The sequence below is a fragment of the Pongo abelii genome, chromosome 20 (genome assembly GCF_028885655.2).
Source record: "Pongo abelii isolate AG06213 chromosome 20, NHGRI_mPonAbe1-v2.0_pri, whole genome shotgun sequence".
In the NCBI taxonomy this organism is placed as follows: Eukaryota; Metazoa; Chordata; class Mammalia; order Primates; family Hominidae; genus Pongo; species Pongo abelii.
Window position 1 is genome coordinate 53432135 of NC_072005.2, and position 19427 is coordinate 53451561.

Consider the following 19427-nt stretch of genomic DNA (forward strand, 5'->3'; position numbering starts at 1 on the left):
CCTAGAAGGAAGATTTAACAGTAAAATATACTCAAATGCTGGGCTACCTCTGCAGACTTGCTTGGCCTCTCTGGGCCTCAAATCAGCCTGGCTGGGAGGCTGAGTGGGGGTTACAATCTCTGCTTTCTTGAATCCCAAGGGAGGGGTTTAAGCCAACTGCATTCCTGAGCTTTTGCTCAGAAACCTGGGGTCTTAGGAGGAAAGAGATAGATGGCTCCAGTCCGGGTGCGGTGGCTCACACTTGTAATTCTAGCACTTTGGGAGGTCGAGGTAGGTGATTGCCTGAGCTCAGGAGTTCGAGTCCAGTCTGGCCAACATGGAGAAACTCCGTCTTTACTAAAAATACAAAAAATTAGCCAGGGGTGGTGACAGGCACATGTAATCCCAGCTACTCGAGAGGCTGAGGCAGGAGAATTACTTGAACCCGGGAGGCAGAGGTTGCAGTGAGCCGAGATTGCACCACGCACTCCAGCCTGGGCAACAGAGCAAGACTCTGTCTAAAAAAAAAAAAAAAAAAAAAAAAAAAAAAAAAAAAAAGAGAGATGGCCCCAAATAGGGAAACCAAGGCCAGGAGAGGGGCCGAGCCTGCACAGGAACTTCCTTGGTTTTCCGAGCGCCGGCCCCCCTTCTCTGCCTAGGAGGAGATGGTTAGAGTCCCCTGGGTGTGTGCCCCGCAGAGGGAGCTCTGGCCTCAGTGCCCAGTGTGCAGACCAATGAGAGCCCCAGAGAGAAAGACGGTCATTTCCTCCCTGCATCTTCCCTCGGGGCTTTAAAAACCACAGCCCTTGGGCAGGAGGGACCTTCGATCCTCGGAGGGCCCGGGAGACCAGAACATGGTGAGTCTCGAAGGGGAATGGCAGCAGGAAACTTTGTCCTGGGTCCGTCCCATCTCTGCTCCCGTGGGTCCTTCTCTCTCCCCAACTCTTGCCATCAACTCTGTCTGTCTCTCCCTTTCCTTCTCTCTCCCTGTCTTCCACCTCCCACCTTCCCTCTCTCCCGCATCCCAGGCTCTCACACTCCAGGGCTGGGATGTGGCCATGGGAATAAGATTGTCAAGACTGTGGGAGCCACGGCAACCTCATGGGGCTAAGGCCCGAGAAGATTCCCCAGGGGAGGGGACCCTTGAGTTGGGTCTCGTAAGGTGACTAAGAATTCCACAAGCAGCCGAGCGCGGTGGCTCACACCTGTGATCCCAGCACATTGGGGATTGTGCCAAGGCGGGAGGATTACTTGAGGCCAGGAGTTCAAGACCAGCCTGGCCAACATAGTGAGACCCTGTCTGTATTTTTTTTTTTTTAAAGAATTCCACAAGTGAAGAAATCTAGAACAGGCCTTCCAGGCAGTGAGAATGGCAGAGAAAATGTTGGGAGGCTGGAAAGAACCAGTTTGGAGGAATGGTCAAGTTACTCAGATGCTCTTGCAGATAGATGTTCTTTTCTTTTTCGACTTGGGGTCTTGCATGTTGCCCAGGCTGGAGTGCAGTGGCACCATCATAGCTCACTGCAGTCTTGAACTCTTGGGCTCAAGTGATCCTCCTGCTTTAGCCTCCTGAGTATGTGGGACCACAGGCATGCACCACTATGTCTGGCTAATTTTTTACATTTTTATTCTTGTAGAGATGGGTTCTTGCTACGTTGTCAGGGCTGGTCTTAAATTCCTGGCCTGCCACCTTGGTCTCCCAAAGCTCTGGGATTACTGGCGTGAGGCCATTGTGCCTGGTCGTTTCAGATGTTCTGCATGACAGAGATGGGGAAACTGAGGCCCAGGCAGGAGCAGAGATGGATGGGGACCCTCCGTGGTTGGTGGCAGAACCAGGTTATGCCATGGATTCTGTGAGTGTCAGAAGGAATGCACCCCAGGCTAAATGAGGGTCCCCGTCATCCCTGCATCTGGAGGCCTGGGCACTGACCCAGCAGAGCTGTGGTTCAGCACCTGCTGTAACACAGGCATTGCCTTGCTTCATCTGCATCAAAGCGGAAACGGAAGATGGTTTGGATGGACCAGGGGGGGGTCTGATGTTGCTTCATTCCTGCATTCCACTCTTGAGATCGACTTGGGCAAATGGGACTCTCTGATTCTTCTTCTTCTTCTTCTTCCTCTTTTTTTTCCTTTCCAAAACATATTCCAAAGTACGAAAGGATAGTCGGTAAAAACTCATTCTTGGCCGGGTGTGGTGGCTCATGCTTGTAATCTGAGCACTTTGGGAGGCCGAGGTGGGCAGATCACAAGGTCAGGCGATTGAGACCATCCTGGCCAACATGGTGAAACTCTGTCTCTACTAAAAATACAAAAATTAGCTGGGTGTATAAGCGGGCGCCTGTAGTCCCAGCTACTTGAGAGGCTGAGGCACGACAATTGCTTGAACCCACGAGGTGGAGGTTGCAGTGAGCCGAGATTGCTCCACTGCACTCCAGCCTGGCAACAGAGCAAGACTCCATCTCAAAAAACAAACATAGAAAAAAAAAACACTCATTCTCCCTGCCTACCCCAGAGCCTCTGACTCCTTTTCTTTCCTTTTTTTTTGAGACAGAGTTTCACTCTTGTCGCCCAGACTGGAGTGCAATGGCACGATCTTGGCTCACCACAACCTCTGCCTCCTGGGTTCAAGCAATTCTCCTGCCTCAGCCTCCCGACCAGGTGGGATTACAGGCATGCACCACCATGCCTGGCTAATTTTTTGTCTTTTTAGTAGAGACAGAGTTTCACCATGTTGGCCAGGCTGGTCTTGAACTCCTGACCTCGTGTGATCCACCCACATTGGTCTCCCAAAGTGCTGGGATTACAGGTGTGAGCCACCCTACCTGGCCCTCTGACTCCTTTTCATTGCCCCCTCCCCTACTCAGGGGCAACCATGGGATGCCAGTTTGTGGTGGATCCTTCCAGAAACAGTTTACAGATGCCTGAGAGCACAGATGCTTAGGGAACAAAGTAAGGACTAGCGTGATGCGGGGAACCCCAAAACCGAGCTCAGCTTCTGTCTCTACTATGAAATAGTTGCGGAGATCTGTCCTCTCTGTGCTTCTCTCTCCTTATCTTTTTGTTTTTTGAGACAGTGTCTTGCTCTGTCTCCCAGGCTGGAGTACAGTGGTGTGATCTCAGCTCACTGTAACCTCCACCTCCTGGGTTCAAGTGATTCTCCTGCCTCAGCCTCCCAGGTAGCTGGGACTACACCATGCCTGGCTAATTTTTGTATTTTTAGTAGAGATGGGGTTTCACCATGTTGGCCAGGCTGGTCTTGAACTCCTGGCCTAAAGCAATCTTCCCGCCTTGGCCTCCCAAAGTGCTGGATTACAGGCGTGAGCCATCACGCCCAGCCTCCTTCTCCTTATCTTTAAGGTGAAGATAATACTAGAACCTACATCATAGGCTAGTTGAGAGAATTGACTGAGTGAATGCATGAAAAGTTCTTGTAACAGTGCCTGGTATACAGTTGGCGCTCAATGTGGATGACATTTCTATCCTTTCCCAGCCTTATAAATAGCAGTATGTTTTGTACAGTACTCTACATCTGGCTTTTTTTCATGAATAACATATAGTATTATTAACTAGCATTTATTGAGTGCTTACTACATACCAGGCATTGTATTAAGGCTTTCATTAATTTCCCCTTAAACAACCTTGAGGAAGGTACTTCATTCCCGTGTAGTTGAAGGGAGTTGCCTCCTCCTCCTTTTTTTCTTTTTTCTAGACAGGGTCTACTGAGGTCTCTTACTTCAGCCTCCTGAGTGGGTGGGACTACAGGTGCATGCCACCACACCCGGCTAGATTTAAAATTTTTTGTAGAGGTGGGGCCTTGCTATGTTGCCCAGCCTGGTGCTTCTTTCTTTTATCAGCTGAGTAATATGCTAATAGGAGGTTTCATCCCCTTCAATGGAAATTTAGTTTGCTTCTAATATTTGGTCTGTTTTGTTTTGTTTTGAGACGGAGTCTTGCTCTGTCACCCAGGCTGGAGGGCAGTGGTGCAATCTTGGCTCACTACACCTCCGCCTCCTGGATTCTGGTGATTCTCCTGCCTCAGCCTCCCAAGTAGCTGGTATTACAGGTGCGCGCCACCACACACGGCTAATTTTTGTATTTTATTTTAGTAGAGACAGGGTTTCACCATGTTGGCCAGGCTGGTCTCGAACTCCTGACCTCATGATCCACCCACCTCAGCCTCCCAAAGTGCTGGGATTACAGGTGTGAGCCACCGAGCCTGGCTTCCAGCCACATTCTTTAACTCAGCATCTGCAGACCTTCCAGTCCCATCTTGGCCACCTGCCAGCCATGCTGACCTTTCGTTTCTGCTGTGCACCACCTGCCCTTCCTCTCTCCTTTCCACCTAGAATGCATGCCCCCCCACTCCCAATGCACTTTAGGCCTGCTGGTAGCCACTCAAAGAGAGGGCTCTGGGCCGGGCGCAGTGGCTCACGCCTGTAATCCCAGCCCTTTGGGAGGCTGAGGTGGGCGGATCACGAGGTCAGGAGATCAAGACCATCCTGGCTAACACGGTGAAACCCTGTTGCTACTAAAAATACAATTAGCCGGGCGTGGTGGCGGGCACCTGTAGTCCCAGCTACTTGGGAGGCTGAGGCTAGCGAATGGTGTGAATCCAGGAGGCGGAGCTTGCAGTGAGCCAAGATCGCGCCACTGCACTCCAGCCTGGGGACAGAGTGAGACTCCATCTCATTAAAAAAAAAAAAAAAAAAAAAAAAAGGCTGGACGCGGTGGCTCACGCCTGTGATCCCAGCACTTTGGGAGGCCAAGGCGGGTGGATCACGAGGTCAGGAGATTGAGACTCATCCTGGCTAACACGGTGAAACTCCGTCTCTACTAAAAATACAAAAAATTAGCCGGCATGGTGGCGGGCGCCTGTAGTCCCCGCTACTTGGGAGGCTGAGGAGGGAGAATGGCGTGAACCCAGGAGGCGGAGCTTGCAGTGAGCCGAGATAGCGCCACTGCACTCCAGCCTGGGCAAAAGAGCAAGACTCCGTCTCAAAAAAAAAAAAAAAAAAAAGAGAGAGAGGGCTCTGGGGCTCAGCTCTCAGGAGTTTCTCTCCCGTCTCTGTTCTTGCTAACTGAGAAGACTTGGAGAGGTCTCTTCATTTCTCTGTAGCCTCATTTTTCTCTTCTGGAAAATGAGTGTTGCTGTTGCAACAAGTAAGTCTCCTAGGGTTGCTTTGTGGGTTAAATGAGATAATACACGAGAAAGGCTCAGGACAGCCTGGCAATGATTATGGCTGTTCTTGTAAGTACTGCGCCTTCTCCTTCACCCTGTTCTCATCTGATCGTTCACATCTTGCGGCCAGCACCCTTGTCTAAGCCACCGTCGTGCCTCACGTCACCTGGACAGTTCCAATCTCCGTTTCCTCCCAGCTTCTGCTCTCTGCCCCTTTCTCCATGCAACAGACAAGGGTTGTTCCTCTAATGAGCATGTGAATTTAGGAACAGTAATAGTACCCTGCCGTTCGTGCTATTGTGACATACATATGCACTGTGATTAGGAAATTACTAAGCCAACACCTGGGAAGCACATGGAATAGTGCCAGGCAATTAGAATCCCCGGAGTAGCCCTGGACCTGCACTGCCCAGAATGTGGGGCATGTGCCACAATGCAGCTACCTACATTTATTTTTCACTATTTTATTTTATTTTACTTTATTTTATTTTATTTTTGAGATGGAGTTTTGCTCTTGTTGCCCAGGCTGGAGTGTAGTGAAGCGATCTCGGCTCACTGTAGCCTCCACCTCCCGGGTTCCAGCGATTCTTCTGCCTCAGCCTCCCAGATAGCTGGGACTACAGGCGCACGCCACCACTCCTGGCTAAGTTTTGTATTTTTAGTAGAGACAGGGTTTCACCATGTTGGTCAGGCTGGTCTTGAACTGCTGACCTCAGGTGATCCACCCGCCTGGGCCTCCCAAATTGCTGGAATTACAGGCGTGAGCCACCGTGTCCAGCTTATTTTATTTTTTAGAGATGGAGTCTCGCTCTGTCGCCCAGGCTGGAATGCAGTGACGCGATCTCGGCTCACTACAACCTCCACCTCCTGGGTTCAAGTGATTTTCCTGCCTCAGTCTCCTGAGTAGCTGGAATTACAGGTGACTGCCATCACACCCAGCTAATTTTTGTATTTTTAGTAGAGACGGGGTTTCACTATGTTGGCCAATCTGGACTTGAACTACTGACCTCAAGTGATCTGCCTTCCTTGGCCTCCCAAAGTGCTGGGATTACAGGCGTGAGCCACCGCTCCTGGCCTCACCCTAGATCTTGGAGGTCTTTCCACATCATTATATAAACATTCTTTTTGTTTGTTTTTTTCTTTTTTGTAGGGATAGGGTCTTGCTAGGTTACCCAGGCTGATCTTGAACTCCTGGGCTCAAGCAATCCCCCTGCTTCAGCCTCCCAAAGTGCTAGGATTACAGGCATGAGCCACTGCACCTGGCCAACTTTTCCATTCTTTTTGATAGCTGTGTAGTATTCTGTTGCCTGGATGTACCATCATTAATTTAGCCAGTCCCCTCTTGCTGGACACGTCAGTTATTTCCAGTCTTTGGAGAGGTGCTGCAGTGGCAAAACTTTGCAAGCCGTTTGTGTCTGAAGATCCTGGAAACCACAGGATGTTGGAATCAGCACATTTTTTCTGCCTTTCTGAAGTCAACCAGAGGAAAGGACTGAGTGAGCTCATGGCAGGAAAGGAGGTTTGTCAGCTGATGAGCGAGTGACAAGGCAACGTCAGAGCAGAGGGTGGGGAGGCTCCCCTTACAGGGTCTGAGTCATTCTGCAGTCAAGGATTGCTGGGAGCGTTCGAAACCAGCAGAGGCAAAATTTACCTTCATGCCTCACAGCCAAGGGGAACATTCAAAATCTTTAACAACGTGCTAAAGTGCAGAGGTCCCCTGGGCAGGGTTTAGGGCCTCCTGCTGCACCTAGCATTAACTCTTTAGTGACATGAACGTGGGGACCTGGAGTGGGGGTGTCCCAGAGTAGGAAACAGGAACTTAGGGTGCTGGGAGCAGGCAATAGAAGAAGTGGGTGGCTGAGGGCAGTGGCTGTTTACCAATGAAAATATTTTTAAAAATGTTAACCTTCTATTTGGAAATATTTTCAAACTTATAGAAAAATGACAAGAATGGAACAGGCTCATATACATATACATTTTACCCAGACTCTCCAAATTTACTGTATCTATCTCTCCATTATCCATCCATCCATCCATCTGTCCATCCATTCATCCATCCATCTATCCATCCATCCATTCATCCATCCATCTATCCAGCCGTCCGTCCATCTGTCCGTCCGTCCATCTGTCCGTCCGTCCATCTGTCCGTCCGTCCATCCATCCATCCGTCCATCCATCCATCCATCCGTCCATCCATCCATCCATCCGTCCATCCATCCATCTGTCCATCCATTCATCCATCCATCCATCCATCCATCCATCCATCCATCCGTTATCTAGCTATTTTTTTTTTTTTAGACAGAGTCTTGTTCTGTTGCCCAGGCTGGAGGGCAGTGGCGCAATGTTGACTCACTGCAACCTCCACCTCCCAGGTTCAAGCGATTCTCCTGCCTCAGCCTCCCAAGTAGCTGGGACTACAGGCACACACCACTGGGCCCAGCTAATTTTTTTGTACTTTTAGTGGAGATGGGGTTTTGCTATGTTGGCCAGGCTGGTCTTGATCTTCTGGCCTCAAGTGATTACAGGCATGAGCCACCATGCCAAGCCCATTATCTATCTATCTGTCTATCCATCATCGATCTCTCAATCATATCTCTATATATCCATTGTCTATCAGTCATCTATCTATCCATCATCCATGCACCCACTCATTCACCCATTCATTATCTATCCATCCATCCATTCATTTGTATCCATCCATCTTTCTATCACTTTTTTTTTTTTTTGAGACAGTCTTGCTCAGTCAAGGCTGGAGTGCAGTGGCACGATCTCAGCTTACTGCAACCTCTGCCTCCCAGGTTCAAGTGATTCTCCTGCCTCAGTCTCTGGAGTAGCTGGGATTACAGGTGTGCGCCAATACGCCGGCTAATTTTTGTATTTTTAGTGGCCTTTTGTGACTGGCTTCTTTCACTTAGCAACATGTTTTCAAGATTCATCCACATTGTAGCATGTGTCAGCACTTCCTTTTCATGGCTGAGTAATATTCCACCACGTGGCTAAACCCCACCTTTTTCATTCACTCATTAGCAGATACTGACATCTTATCTTTCAATAATTTACTCATGGATATGATTCCACCAGTAAATGCCCACTGCCCATAGCCTGGCTAACCTTGGGCAGGTGCAATTAAGGGAACTAGAAATAAAATTAAAAAAAAAACTATCCAGGCATGGTGGCTTACATCTGTAATCTCAGCACTTTGGGAGTTCAAGGCAGGAGGGTTGCTTGAAGTTAGGAGTTTGAGACCAGCCTGTGCAACAAAGTGAGACCCATCTCCACCAAAAAAAAAAAAAAGAAAAAAATACAAAAATTAGCTGGGTGTGGTGGTGCACAACTGTAGTCCTAGCTACTCAAGAAGCTGAGGCAGGAGGATTGCTTGAGCCAGAGGGGTTGGGGTGACAGTGATCCATTATTGCACCACTGCACACAAGCCTGAGTGACAGATCAAGACCCCGTCTCAAAAAAAAAAAAAAAAAAAGAAAGAAGAAATATAAAAAGAGGGGCTGGGCATGGTGGTTCATACCTGTAATCCCAGCACTTTGGGAGACCAAGGCAGGAGGATTGCTTGAACCCAGGAGTTCGAGACCAGCCTGGGCAACACAGTGAGACCCTCCTCTTTAAAAAAAAATTTAAAAATTAGCTGGGCACAGTAGTATGCACCTGTAGTCCCAGCTGCTTGGGAGGCTGAGGCAGGAGGATCACTTGAGCCTGAGAAGTCAAGGCTGCAGTGAGCCAAGATCACACCCCTGAGCTACAGCCTGGGTGACAGAGTGAGACCCAGTCTCAAAAAAAAAAAAAAAAAAAAAAAAAGTGGTTCAGGGATGTGAATCTGAGCTCTTCAATAATTGACAAATAATAATAGCAATGGCTGCCACTTCTTGTCCTCTTCTCTGTGTCAGGCGCTGTGCTAGGTGCTTAGGCATTTTTCATCTTATTTAATCTTCGAGGTGAGTGTTTTAAAGGTATAAAAACCAGGCCAGGCGTGGTGGCTCATGCCTGTAATCCCAGAATTTTGGGAGGCCAAGGTGGGCAGATCACGAGGTCAGGAGTTCGAGACCAGCCTGACCAATATGGTGAAACCCAGTCTCTACTAAAAATACAAAAATTAGCAGGGTGTGGTGACAGGTGCCTTTAGTCCCAGCTACTCAGGAGGCTGAGGCAGGAGAATCACTTGAACCTGGGAGGCAGAGGTTGCAGTGACCTGAGATCGTGCCACTGTACTCCAGCGTGGCGACAGAGCGAGACTCCATCTCAAAAACAAAACAAAACAAAAAAAAGTACAAAACTCCATCTGCAAATTCAGATATTTAGAGCTGCAAATCCAGCTCTCAGTATTTCCAGAATGATTTCTATTTCTTGCTATTCCCTTTTCTCTGGGTTGGTGTCAAAGTGGCCTTCAGGACTGGGCTAGCTCCATAGGTCACAAAACTCGCCTCTTGGAAATGATCAGGGGCAGCTTGTCTGGTTTGCATTCCGGCCTGTATGGGTTCACATCCTCTCTGAGTGACCTGCAACAGCCTACTTCACCTTCTGGTGCCTCCTGTTTCTTCATCAATGAAATGGGCATTTTTTTTCTTTCTTTTTTTTTTGAGGTGGAGTCTCACTCTGTCACCCAGGCTGGAGTGCAATGGGGCTATCTCGGCTCACTGCAACCTCTGCCTCCCGGGTTCAAGCGATTCTCCTGCCTCAGCCTCCCAAGTAGCTGGGATCACAGGTGCCCACCACCATGCCTGGCTAATTTTTGTATTTTTAGTAGAGACGGGGTTTCACCATGTTGGCCAGGCTGGTCTCGAACCCCTGACCTCAGGTGATCTGCCCACCTTGGCCTCCCAAAGTACTCGGGTTATAGGCGTGAGACACCACGCCTGGCCTGAAATGGACATATTAACAGAACCTCCTTGTAGGCTGTGGTCAGGATGGAAAGAGCAAATTCCATGCCGCATGCATAGTAGGTGCTCAGTAAGTACTGGCTGCTTTCATATGATCACTCAGTGCCCTGATGAGTGCTTTACTGCAGTGTCTGGTGCCTCTGGACACAGATTTCGCCTACAAGGCTTTCTCCAGTCCAGCTGCCATAGACTGCAGCCTTTCTTTCTTGGGTGCATGACAGCTTCCTGCAACTCTGTCTGGGAAGAAGTGATCAGGACCTTTTTGTTCTATTTTTTTTTTTTTTTTTTTTTTTTTTAGATGGAGTCTCACTCTGTTACCCAGGCTGGAGTGCAATGGGGCTATCTCGGCTCACTGCAACCTCTGCCTCCTGGGTTCAAGCAATTCTCCTGCCTCAGCCTCCCAAGTAGCTGGGATCACAGGTGCCCACCACCACGCCTGGCTAATTTTTGTATTTTTAGTAGAGACGGGGTTTCGCCATGTTGTCCAGGCTGGTCTCGAACTCCTGACCTCAGGTGATCTGCTCGCCTTGGCCTCCCAAATTGTTGGGATTACAGGCATGAGCCACTGCATCCAGCCTATTTTATTTTATTTTTTGAGATGGGGTCTCACTCTGTTGCCCAGTCTGGAGTGCAGTGGTGCAATCTTGGCTCACTGCAACCTCTGCCTCCTGGGTTCCAGAGATTGTCCTGCCTTAGCCTCCCAGGTAGCTGGGACTACAGGCACATGCCACCACACCTGGCTATTTTTTTTGTATTTTTAGTAGAGATGGGGTTTCACCATGTTGCCCAGGCTGGTCTAGAACTCCTGACCCAAGTGTTCCACCTGCCTCGGCCTCCCAAATTGTTGGGATGACAGGCATGAGTCACTGCACCTGGCCTGTTCTTAATTTTATTATGGAAAGTTTCAAACACACAAAAGTGAAGAGAATATTATAAGCCCTTATGAATCCACCACTGCCATTCTTAGTCACCTATAGCCCTGCCCTCCTTCCTCCCTCTATCCCTCTCTCCTTTCTTCCTCTCTAATTTCCTCCTCCCTCCTTTGTTTCTTTTCTTTCTTCCTGCCTTTCTCCCTTTCACCCTTCTTCCCTTCCTCATTTCCTCCTCCTTCCCTCCTTCGTTCCCTCCTCCCTCTCTTCTCCCTTTCTTCGTCTTCCCTTCCTTCCTGCCTCCTTCCCTCTCCTCCTCTCTCTCCCTCTAGTTATTCCTTTTGCTGGAGTGTTTTTTGTGGAGTCCTAATTAGGGAAAAGGAGTAAGGCTGGCAGGACCGAGGGAAAGCAAAAAGACGAAGCAGATGAACTGTACATCTCCCTCTCTTCATGGTCTAGGACACACAGCTCTCCTGCGCAAATAACTCCCAATTTTCCTGCATCCAGCTATCGACAGCCGCTCAGCTAATAGAAAAGTGCAAGTTAGCTCACTGTAACCTTGGTGTTATTGGTACTTCACAAAGCCCTTTTCACACACAGCACAAGCACCATCGTATAAAATCACTAGCAAGCCTTTGTCTCTTTGCAGTTAGATCCTCTCTTGCTGACCTGCCCATTGCACTCTTGCAACATATTTTCCTACTTTCTCTACTAAATCTACTTTTCTTTACCTACAACTGTCTTGGTAAATTCTTCTACCCTGCAACACTGGCCCCAAATAGTCACATTTACCTGTGACGTTATTATTATTATTTTTGTGAGAGAGGGTCTCACTCTGTTGCCCAGGCTGGAGTGCAGTGGCGTGATCATAGCTCACTGCAGCCTTGACCTCCTAGGCTCTAGTGATCCTCCCGCCTCACCCTTCCAAGTATCTAGGACCCAGGAGCACACCACCATACCTGGCTACTTTTTTTCTGTAGAGACGGGGGTCTTGCTATGTTGCCCAGGCTGGTCTCTAACTCCTGGGCTCAAGCAATCCTCCCACTTTGGCCTCCAAAGTGCTGAGATCACAGGCGTGAGCCCCAGTGCTTGGCAAAAAAATCTATTTCTTATTCCTGTTTGTATCTTCCTCTTGCTGCCCCCAAACATTTTGTTCAGGGTTGGCACCATGATCCTACAATCCGTCTTAGTGTCCCAAGAAGAGAGGCAATCGGAGATTCGGTGCCATTGATGTGAGGTAGCAGGAAAGATGCAGAACCATCTATGTAAAGAAATTTTTGCCAAAAAAAAAAATTGTACCTAAATCTAATGAAAGTTCTAGATCTCAAACTACCACTTTACAGCAAAACCAAGGGAGAGAGGAACAGGTTAAATAACACTACACCTAAAAAATCAGCAAAATCTACTTGAAATTGATAACTCCTGGCCAGGCGTGGTGGGTCTTGCCCGTAATCCCAGCACTTTGGGAGGCTGAGGTGGGCAGATCACGGGTCAGGAGTTCCAGACCAGCCTGACCAACATGGTGAAACCCTGTCTCTACTAAAAATACAAAAATAAGCCGGGCATGGTGGCACGCCACCTGTAATCCCAGCTACTCAGGAGGTTGAGGCAGGAGAATCACTTGAACCCGGGAGGCAGAGGTTGCAGTGAGCCAAGATTGCGCTGCTGCACTCCAGCCTGGTGACAGAGTAAGACTCTGTCTCAAAAAAAAAAAAAAAAAGAAAGAAATGGATAACTCCTCCTCCTAATGGCTTAAGGTTTTGAAATGATATCAGTTAGAACAGATGGGCTGCTGGCTAGGCATGGTGGCTCATGCCTGTAATCCCAGCACTTTGGGAGGCCGAGGCGGGCGGATCATCTGAGGTTGGGAGTTCGAGACCAGCCTGACCAACATGGAGAAACCCCATCTCTACTAAAAATACAAAATTAGCCGGGTGTGGTGGTGCATGCCTGTAATCCCAGGTACTCAGGAGGCTGAGGCAGGAGAATCGCTTGAACCCGGAAGGTGGAGGTTGCAGTGAGCAGAGATTGCGTCACTGCACTCCAGCCTGGGCAACAAGAGCAAAACTCAGTCTCAAAAAAAAAAAAAAAAAAGAACAGATGGGCTGCTTGGCTGTCTATGGGAGTTAACAAGGAGAAAAAGGGAGGTGTGGAGCCGTAGATGAACTTGCAGAGGGTCATGCAGGCTTCACATATGGCAGTCGGGAACTGAACCCCAGGGGACTGACTCCAAAGCCAGTGTTCCTAACCTGAGTGCCATTCTGAGCTCACCATTACTGGACTACTGGATCCCGGGGCAAAAGCATTCCCATAGATTCACGCCTGTAATCCCAGCACTTTGGGAGGCCAAGGCAGGTGGATTGTTTGAGGCCAGGAGTTTGAGACCAGCCCTGGCAACATAGCAAGACCCCATCTCTACTAAAAATTAAAAAAATAAGCCAGACACAGGTGTGTGCCTGTGGTCACAGCTACTTGGGAGGCTGAGGCGAGAAGATTGCCTCAGCCTTGGAGATCGAGGCTGCAGTGAGTCATGATTGCACCACTGTACTCCAGCCTGGGTGACAAAGACCCTGTCTCTAAAAATTTTTTTTAAATAATATTTTTATACAATCTCTCTTTTTTTTTTTGAGACAGAGTCTCACTCTTTTGCTAGGCTGGAGTGCAGTGGCACAATCTCGGCTTCCTGCAACCTCCACCTCCTGGGTTCAAGCGATTCTCCTGCCTCAGCCTCCAGAGTAGCTGGGACTACAGGTGCGTACCACCACACCTGGCAAATTTTTGTATTTCTAGTAGAGACGAGGTTTCACCATGTTGGGCAGGGCGATCTCGATCTCTTGACCTTGTGATCCACCCGCCTTGGCCTCCCAAAGTGTTGGGATTTCAGGTGTGAGCCACCACGCCCAGCCCCATACAGTCTTTTAAAGAATCAAAATTAATGCAAAAAAAAATCCATGGTGAGAAAAAAAATCCAAATTTTAAGTAAAGACCATCTGCTTTCATTCGTTTGTTTTAGCACACTGCACTGTTGCACAACAGGAACTGTTGAGGCTGGTCCCCAACGTTCTATTTTTTATGGCCAGTTTATACAGGCACCCACAAGCCCTTTTCCCAACGAGGAACCTTGTTTTCCAATCTACAGATGCCTTGAATTCTCAGCTGGGCGGGTTTACCCAGGTTCACAGTGTGACAAGAACATGCAATCAGATTGGGCAACGTGGGGCTTTGTGTATAGTCATGGGTGTTTTGTGGTCTTGGGTACTTTTTCTAAGCTTTATAAACTTTTTCTTCTTGGTTCAAACTATGGGAATGGCCGGGCGCAGTGGCTCATGCCTGTAATCCCAGCACTTTGGGAGGCCGAGGCAGATGGATCACCTGAAGTCAGGAGTTCGAGACCAGCCTGGCCAACATGGTGAAACCCGGTCTCTACTAAAAATACAAAAATTAGCCAAGCATGTTGGTGGGCACCTGTAATCCCAGCTACTCAGGAGGCTGAGGCAGGAGAATCACTTGAACCCAAGAGGCGGAGGTTGCAGTGAGCTGAGATTGTGCCATTTCACTCTAGCCTGGGCAATAAAGTGAGACTCTGTCTCCAAAAAAAAAAAAAAAAAAAAAGTAACAAGCGTTGTGTCATGCACTGACCAGTCCGAATGGGTAGTGGCTACAGCCTTGCAGTAGGGCTAGACTTTTTTTTTTTTTTTTGAAATGGGGTCTCGCTCTGTCGCCCAGGCTGGAGTGCAGTGGCGCGATCTCGGCTCACTGCAACCTCCGCCTCCCGGGTTCAAGCAATTCTCTGCCTCAGACTCTAGGGTAGCTGGGATTACAGGCGCCCACCACCTCACCCAGCTAAGTTTTTATATTTTTAGTAGAGGCGGAGTTTCACTACGTTGGTCAGGCTGATCTTCAACTCCTGACCTTGTGATCCACCCACCTCGGCCTCCCAAAGTGCTGGGATTATAGGCGTGAGCCACCGTGCCCGGCCAGTAGGGCTAGACTTTAACCATTAGGTTGCTGGATCGTGGGGAAGCCCAGGGGTTTCGCAGGATGGGACTGAGGGGAGAGGTGGCAGGCTGGCAAGGGGTCCAACTAGCATGGAATCATTTCTTTTTTTTTTTTTTTGAGACAGGGTCTCACTCTGTCACCTAGGCTGGAGTGCAATGGTATGATCTCGGCTCACTGCAACCTCTGCCTCCTGGGGTCAGGTGATCCTCCTACCTCAGCCTCTAGAGTAGCTGGGACTACAGGCAAGTGCAACCATGCCCAGCTAATTTTTGTATTTTCAGTAGAGACGGGGTTTTGCCATGTTGCCCAGGCTATTCTCGAACTCGTGGGCTCAAGCAGTCCGCCCGCCTCAGCCTCCCAAAGTGCTGGGATGACAGGCGTGAGCTATGGCATCTGCCTCAATATTTTAATAAGTGGTGTGGCACCCTAGTTGACTCTCAGCCCTCAGCATCCCCATTTCCTAGTGAGAAAAAGCCACACAGGGGAAAAGCCACATGCCTGGGCCAGGATGACCCCTCCCCGGGCACATGTCTGCAGACTCATCCTCTCTGCTCTCTCTGATTCCCCTTAGGACCTCTTCAATTATACCACCCCTGATTATGAGCACTATGATGATGATATGCTGGACGCCAACACCCCTGTGGATAAAACTTCTAACACGCTGCGTGTTCCAGACATCCTGGCCTTGGTCATCTTTGCAGTCGTCTTCCTGGTGGGGGTGCTGGGCAATGCCCTGGTGGTCTGGGTGACTGCATTCGAGGCCAAGCGGACCATCAATGCCATCTGGTTCCTCAACTTGGCAGTAGCCGACTTCCTCTCCTGCCTGGCGCTGCCCATCTTGTTCACATCCATTGTACAGCATCACCACTGGCCCTTTGGCGGGGCCGCCTGCCGCATTCTGCCCTCCCTCATCCTGCTCAACATGTACGCCAGCATCCTGCTCCTGGCCACCATCAGCGCCGACCGCTTTCTGCTGGTGTTTAACCCCATCTGGTGCCAGAACTTCCGAGGGGCCGGCTTGGCCTGGATCGCCTGTGCCGTGGCTTGGGGTTTAGCCCTGCTGCTGACCATACCCTCCTTCCTGTACCGGGTGGTCCGGGAGGAGTACTTTCCACCAAAGGTGTTGTGTGGTGTGGACCACGGCCACGACAAACGGCGGGAGCGAGCCGTGGCCATCGCCCGGCTGGTCCTGGGCTTCGTGTGGCCTCTACTCACCCTCACGATGTGTTACACCTTCCTCCTGCTCCGGACGTGGAGCCGCAGGGCCACACGGTCCACCAAGACACTCAAGGTGGTGGTGGCAGTGGTGGCCAGTTTCTTTATCTTCTGGTTGCCCTACCAGGTGACGGGGATGATGATGTCCTTCCTGGAGCCATCGTCACCCACATTCCTGCTACTGAAGAAGCTGGACTCCCTGTGTATTTCCTTTGCCTACATCAACTGCTGCATCAACCCCATCATCTACGTGGTGGCCGGCCAGGGCTTCCAGGGCCGACTGCGGAAATCCCTCCCCAGCCTCCTCCGGAACGTGTTGACTGAAGAGTCCATGGTCAGGGAGAGCAAGTCATTCACGCGCTCCACAGTGGACACTACGGCCGAGAAGACCCAGGCAGTGTAGGCAACAGCCTCATGGGCCACTGTGGCCCGATGTCCCCTTCCTTCCCGGCCACTCTCCTTCCTCTTGTTTTCACTCCACTTTTCGTGGGATGGTGTTACCTTAGCTAACTAACTCTCCTCCATGTTGCCTGTCTTTCCCAGACTTGTCCCTCCTTTTCCAGCGGACCTCTTCTCATCCTTCCTCATTTGCAAGGTGAACATTTCCTTCTAGGGAGCACCCCCCCAGCACATCGTCTTTCCATCCCAGGCTTTTGAAAAACAAACAGAAACCCATGTATCTGGAGTATTTCCATATGGCAATAGGTGTGGACAGGGAACACAGAATACAGACAAATAGAAAGATTCTTGCTTAAAAAAAATGTATTTATTTTATGGCGAGTTGGAAAAAATGTAACTGGAATCTCAAAAGTTCTTTGAGACAAAACAGAAGTCCATGGAGTTATCTAAGCTCTTGTAAGTGAGTTGATTTGAAAAAGAAAATTAGGCTGGGTGCGGTGACTCACGCCTGTAATCCCAGAATTTTGGGAGGCTGAGGTGGGTGGATCACCTGAGGTCAGGAGTTCCAGACCAGCTTGGCCAGCATGGTGAAACCCCGTCTGTACTAAAAATACAAAAAATTAACTGGGCATGGTAGTGGGTGCCTGTAATCCCAGCTACTTGGGAGGCTGAGGTGGGAGAATTGCTCGAACCTTGGAGGTGGAGGTTGTGGTGAGCCACGATTGCACCACTCACTCTAGCCTGGGTGACAGAGGGAGACTCTGTCTCAAAAGCAAAAGCAAAAACAAAAACAAAAACACCTAAAAACCCTGCAGTTTTGTTTTTACTTTGTTTTTAAATTATACTTTCTATTTTGAGATCACTGCAAGCTCAACACAATTATAAGTAATGATACAGAGGGATCTTGTGTACCCTTCATCCAGCCTCCCCCAATGGCAACATTTTGCAAAACTACAATGTAGTCTCATAACCAGGATATTGACATTGATACAGTGAAGATACAGGACATTCTCATCACCACAAGGATCCCCAGGATGCCCACTTCCCTCCACCCCCACACCCCAGCCTTTTCCCTAACCCCTGGCAACCAGGAATCCACTCTCCATTTCTCCATTTCTATAATGTTGTCATTTCAAGAATGTTATTCAATGGAATCATATGGTATGTAACCCGTTTTGAGCTTTAAAAAAAAACAGTATGCATGACTTTAATGATAAAAATAAAAATAGTGAATATTGAAATGTTGTGTTATTTCTAATGAATAATTGACTTTGCAGTAGGTATTAGTCCGTTTTCACACTGCTGATAAAGACATACCCAAGACTGGGAAGAAAAAGAGATTTAATTGGACTTACAGTTCCACATGGCTGGGGAGGTCTCACAGTCATGGCAGGAGGCAAAGACACTACTTACACAGTGGCAGCAAGAGAAAATGAGGAAGAAGCAAAAGTGGAAACCCCTGTGAAACCCATCAGATCTTGTAAGACTTATTAACTCACGAGAATAGCAATATCACGGACCCCATGATTCAATTATCTCCCCCTGGGTCCCTCCCACAACACATGGGAATTCTGAGAGATACAATTCAAGTTGAGATTTGGGTGGGGAGACAGCCAAACCATATCACAATATTTCTGCTTTGATTGTGTAGTGTGCATGTGCATGGATTATCTAGAAATAGCGTGCAGACCAGCCAGCTGTTGTGGCTCCTGCCTGTAATCCCAGCACTTTGGGAGGCCGAAGCAGGCAGATCACTTGAGGTCAGGAGTTTGAGACCAGCCTGGCCAACATGGTGAAACCTCGTCTCTACTAAAAGTACCAAAATTAGCTTGTGTGTTGGTGCACACCTGTAATCTAAGCTATTTAGGAGGCTGAGGCAGGAGAATTGCTTGAACACGGGAGGTGGAGGTTGCAGTGAGCCAAGATCACGCCACTGTACTCCAGCCTAGAGTGAGACTCTGTCTCAAAAAAAAAAAAATTAAATTTAGAAATAGTGTACAGACCCAATGTTGTCCAACAGAAATATGATGTGGGCCACATGTATATCTTTTTTTTCTAGTAGCCACATTAAATAAGTAAAAAGAAATAGACGAAATACTCAATAATATAATGCAATCATATGTTATATTAAGAACAATGAGGTGGTGGCTTATGTCTGTAATCCCAGAACTTTGGGAGGCCAGCCTGGGCAACATAGTGAGGCTCCATCTTCAAAAAAATTAGTCCGAGCGTGGAGGCTCATGCTTGTAATCCCAGCACTTTGGGAGGCTGAGCTGGGCAGATCAGCTTGGCCAACATGGCAAAACCCCATCTCTACTAAAAATACAAAAATTAGCCGGACATGATGATGCACGCCTGTAATCCCAGGTACTCAGGAAGCTAAGGCATGAGAATCACTTGAACCCGGGAAGCAGAGGTTGCAGTGAGTTATGATTGTGGCTTGGCACTCTAGCCTGGGCGACAGAGAGAGACTCTCTCAAAAAAAAAACAAAACTTTTTTTTTAAATGAAAAAACTAGCCAGTGTGATGGTGGTGCCTGTGGTCCCAGCTACTCGGGAGGCCGAGGCTGGAGGATTGCTTGAGCATAGGAGTTTGAGGCTGCAGTGAGTTGTGATCGCACCACTGCACTCCAGCTCGGGTGACAGAGCAAGACCCTGTATCCAAACAAACAAGCAAACAAAAAATTGCCTGAGTGTCTCGACGGACAGATGCTGCAGTCTGTTAAGCTTGCAGAAGTGGCTGTGAGTTGTGTCTGTGCCTGCTTGAGAGTAGACGTTGGTACCTGGGACAAGATCCTCTCTGTAACTTGTGCTCATTAGTGCAGATTCCCTGGGCATTGAGGTAACAGGGAAGGACCTGAGCCCCAGCTGCCTTCAGCTCCTGGGGGTGGGCTCCTGG

The 19427-nt window shown here is 48.9% G+C and overlaps 1 protein-coding gene across 2 annotated transcripts; it reads left to right on the forward strand.

The window, feature by feature from the left end:
• Positions 1 to 684: 684 nt before the first annotated feature.
• C5AR1 (complement C5a receptor 1) lies at positions 685 to 17770 on the forward strand. 2 transcript variants are annotated; one of them, XM_063720166.1, is made up of 3 exons: positions 694 to 836; positions 15040 to 15157; positions 15487 to 17770. In XM_063720166.1, the coding sequence occupies exon 3, from the start codon at positions 15535 to 15537 to the stop codon at positions 16531 to 16533; it is 999 nt and encodes a 332-aa protein (XP_063576236.1). In that variant the 5' UTR covers positions 694 to 836; positions 15040 to 15157; positions 15487 to 15534; the 3' UTR covers positions 16534 to 17770. The 2 variants fall into 2 exon arrangements, with proteins under 2 accessions (XP_024093231.1, XP_063576236.1); XM_024237463.3 differs by lacking the exon at positions 15040 to 15157 and having other exon boundaries at positions 685 to 836.
• Positions 17771 to 19427: the final 1657 nt, after the last annotated feature.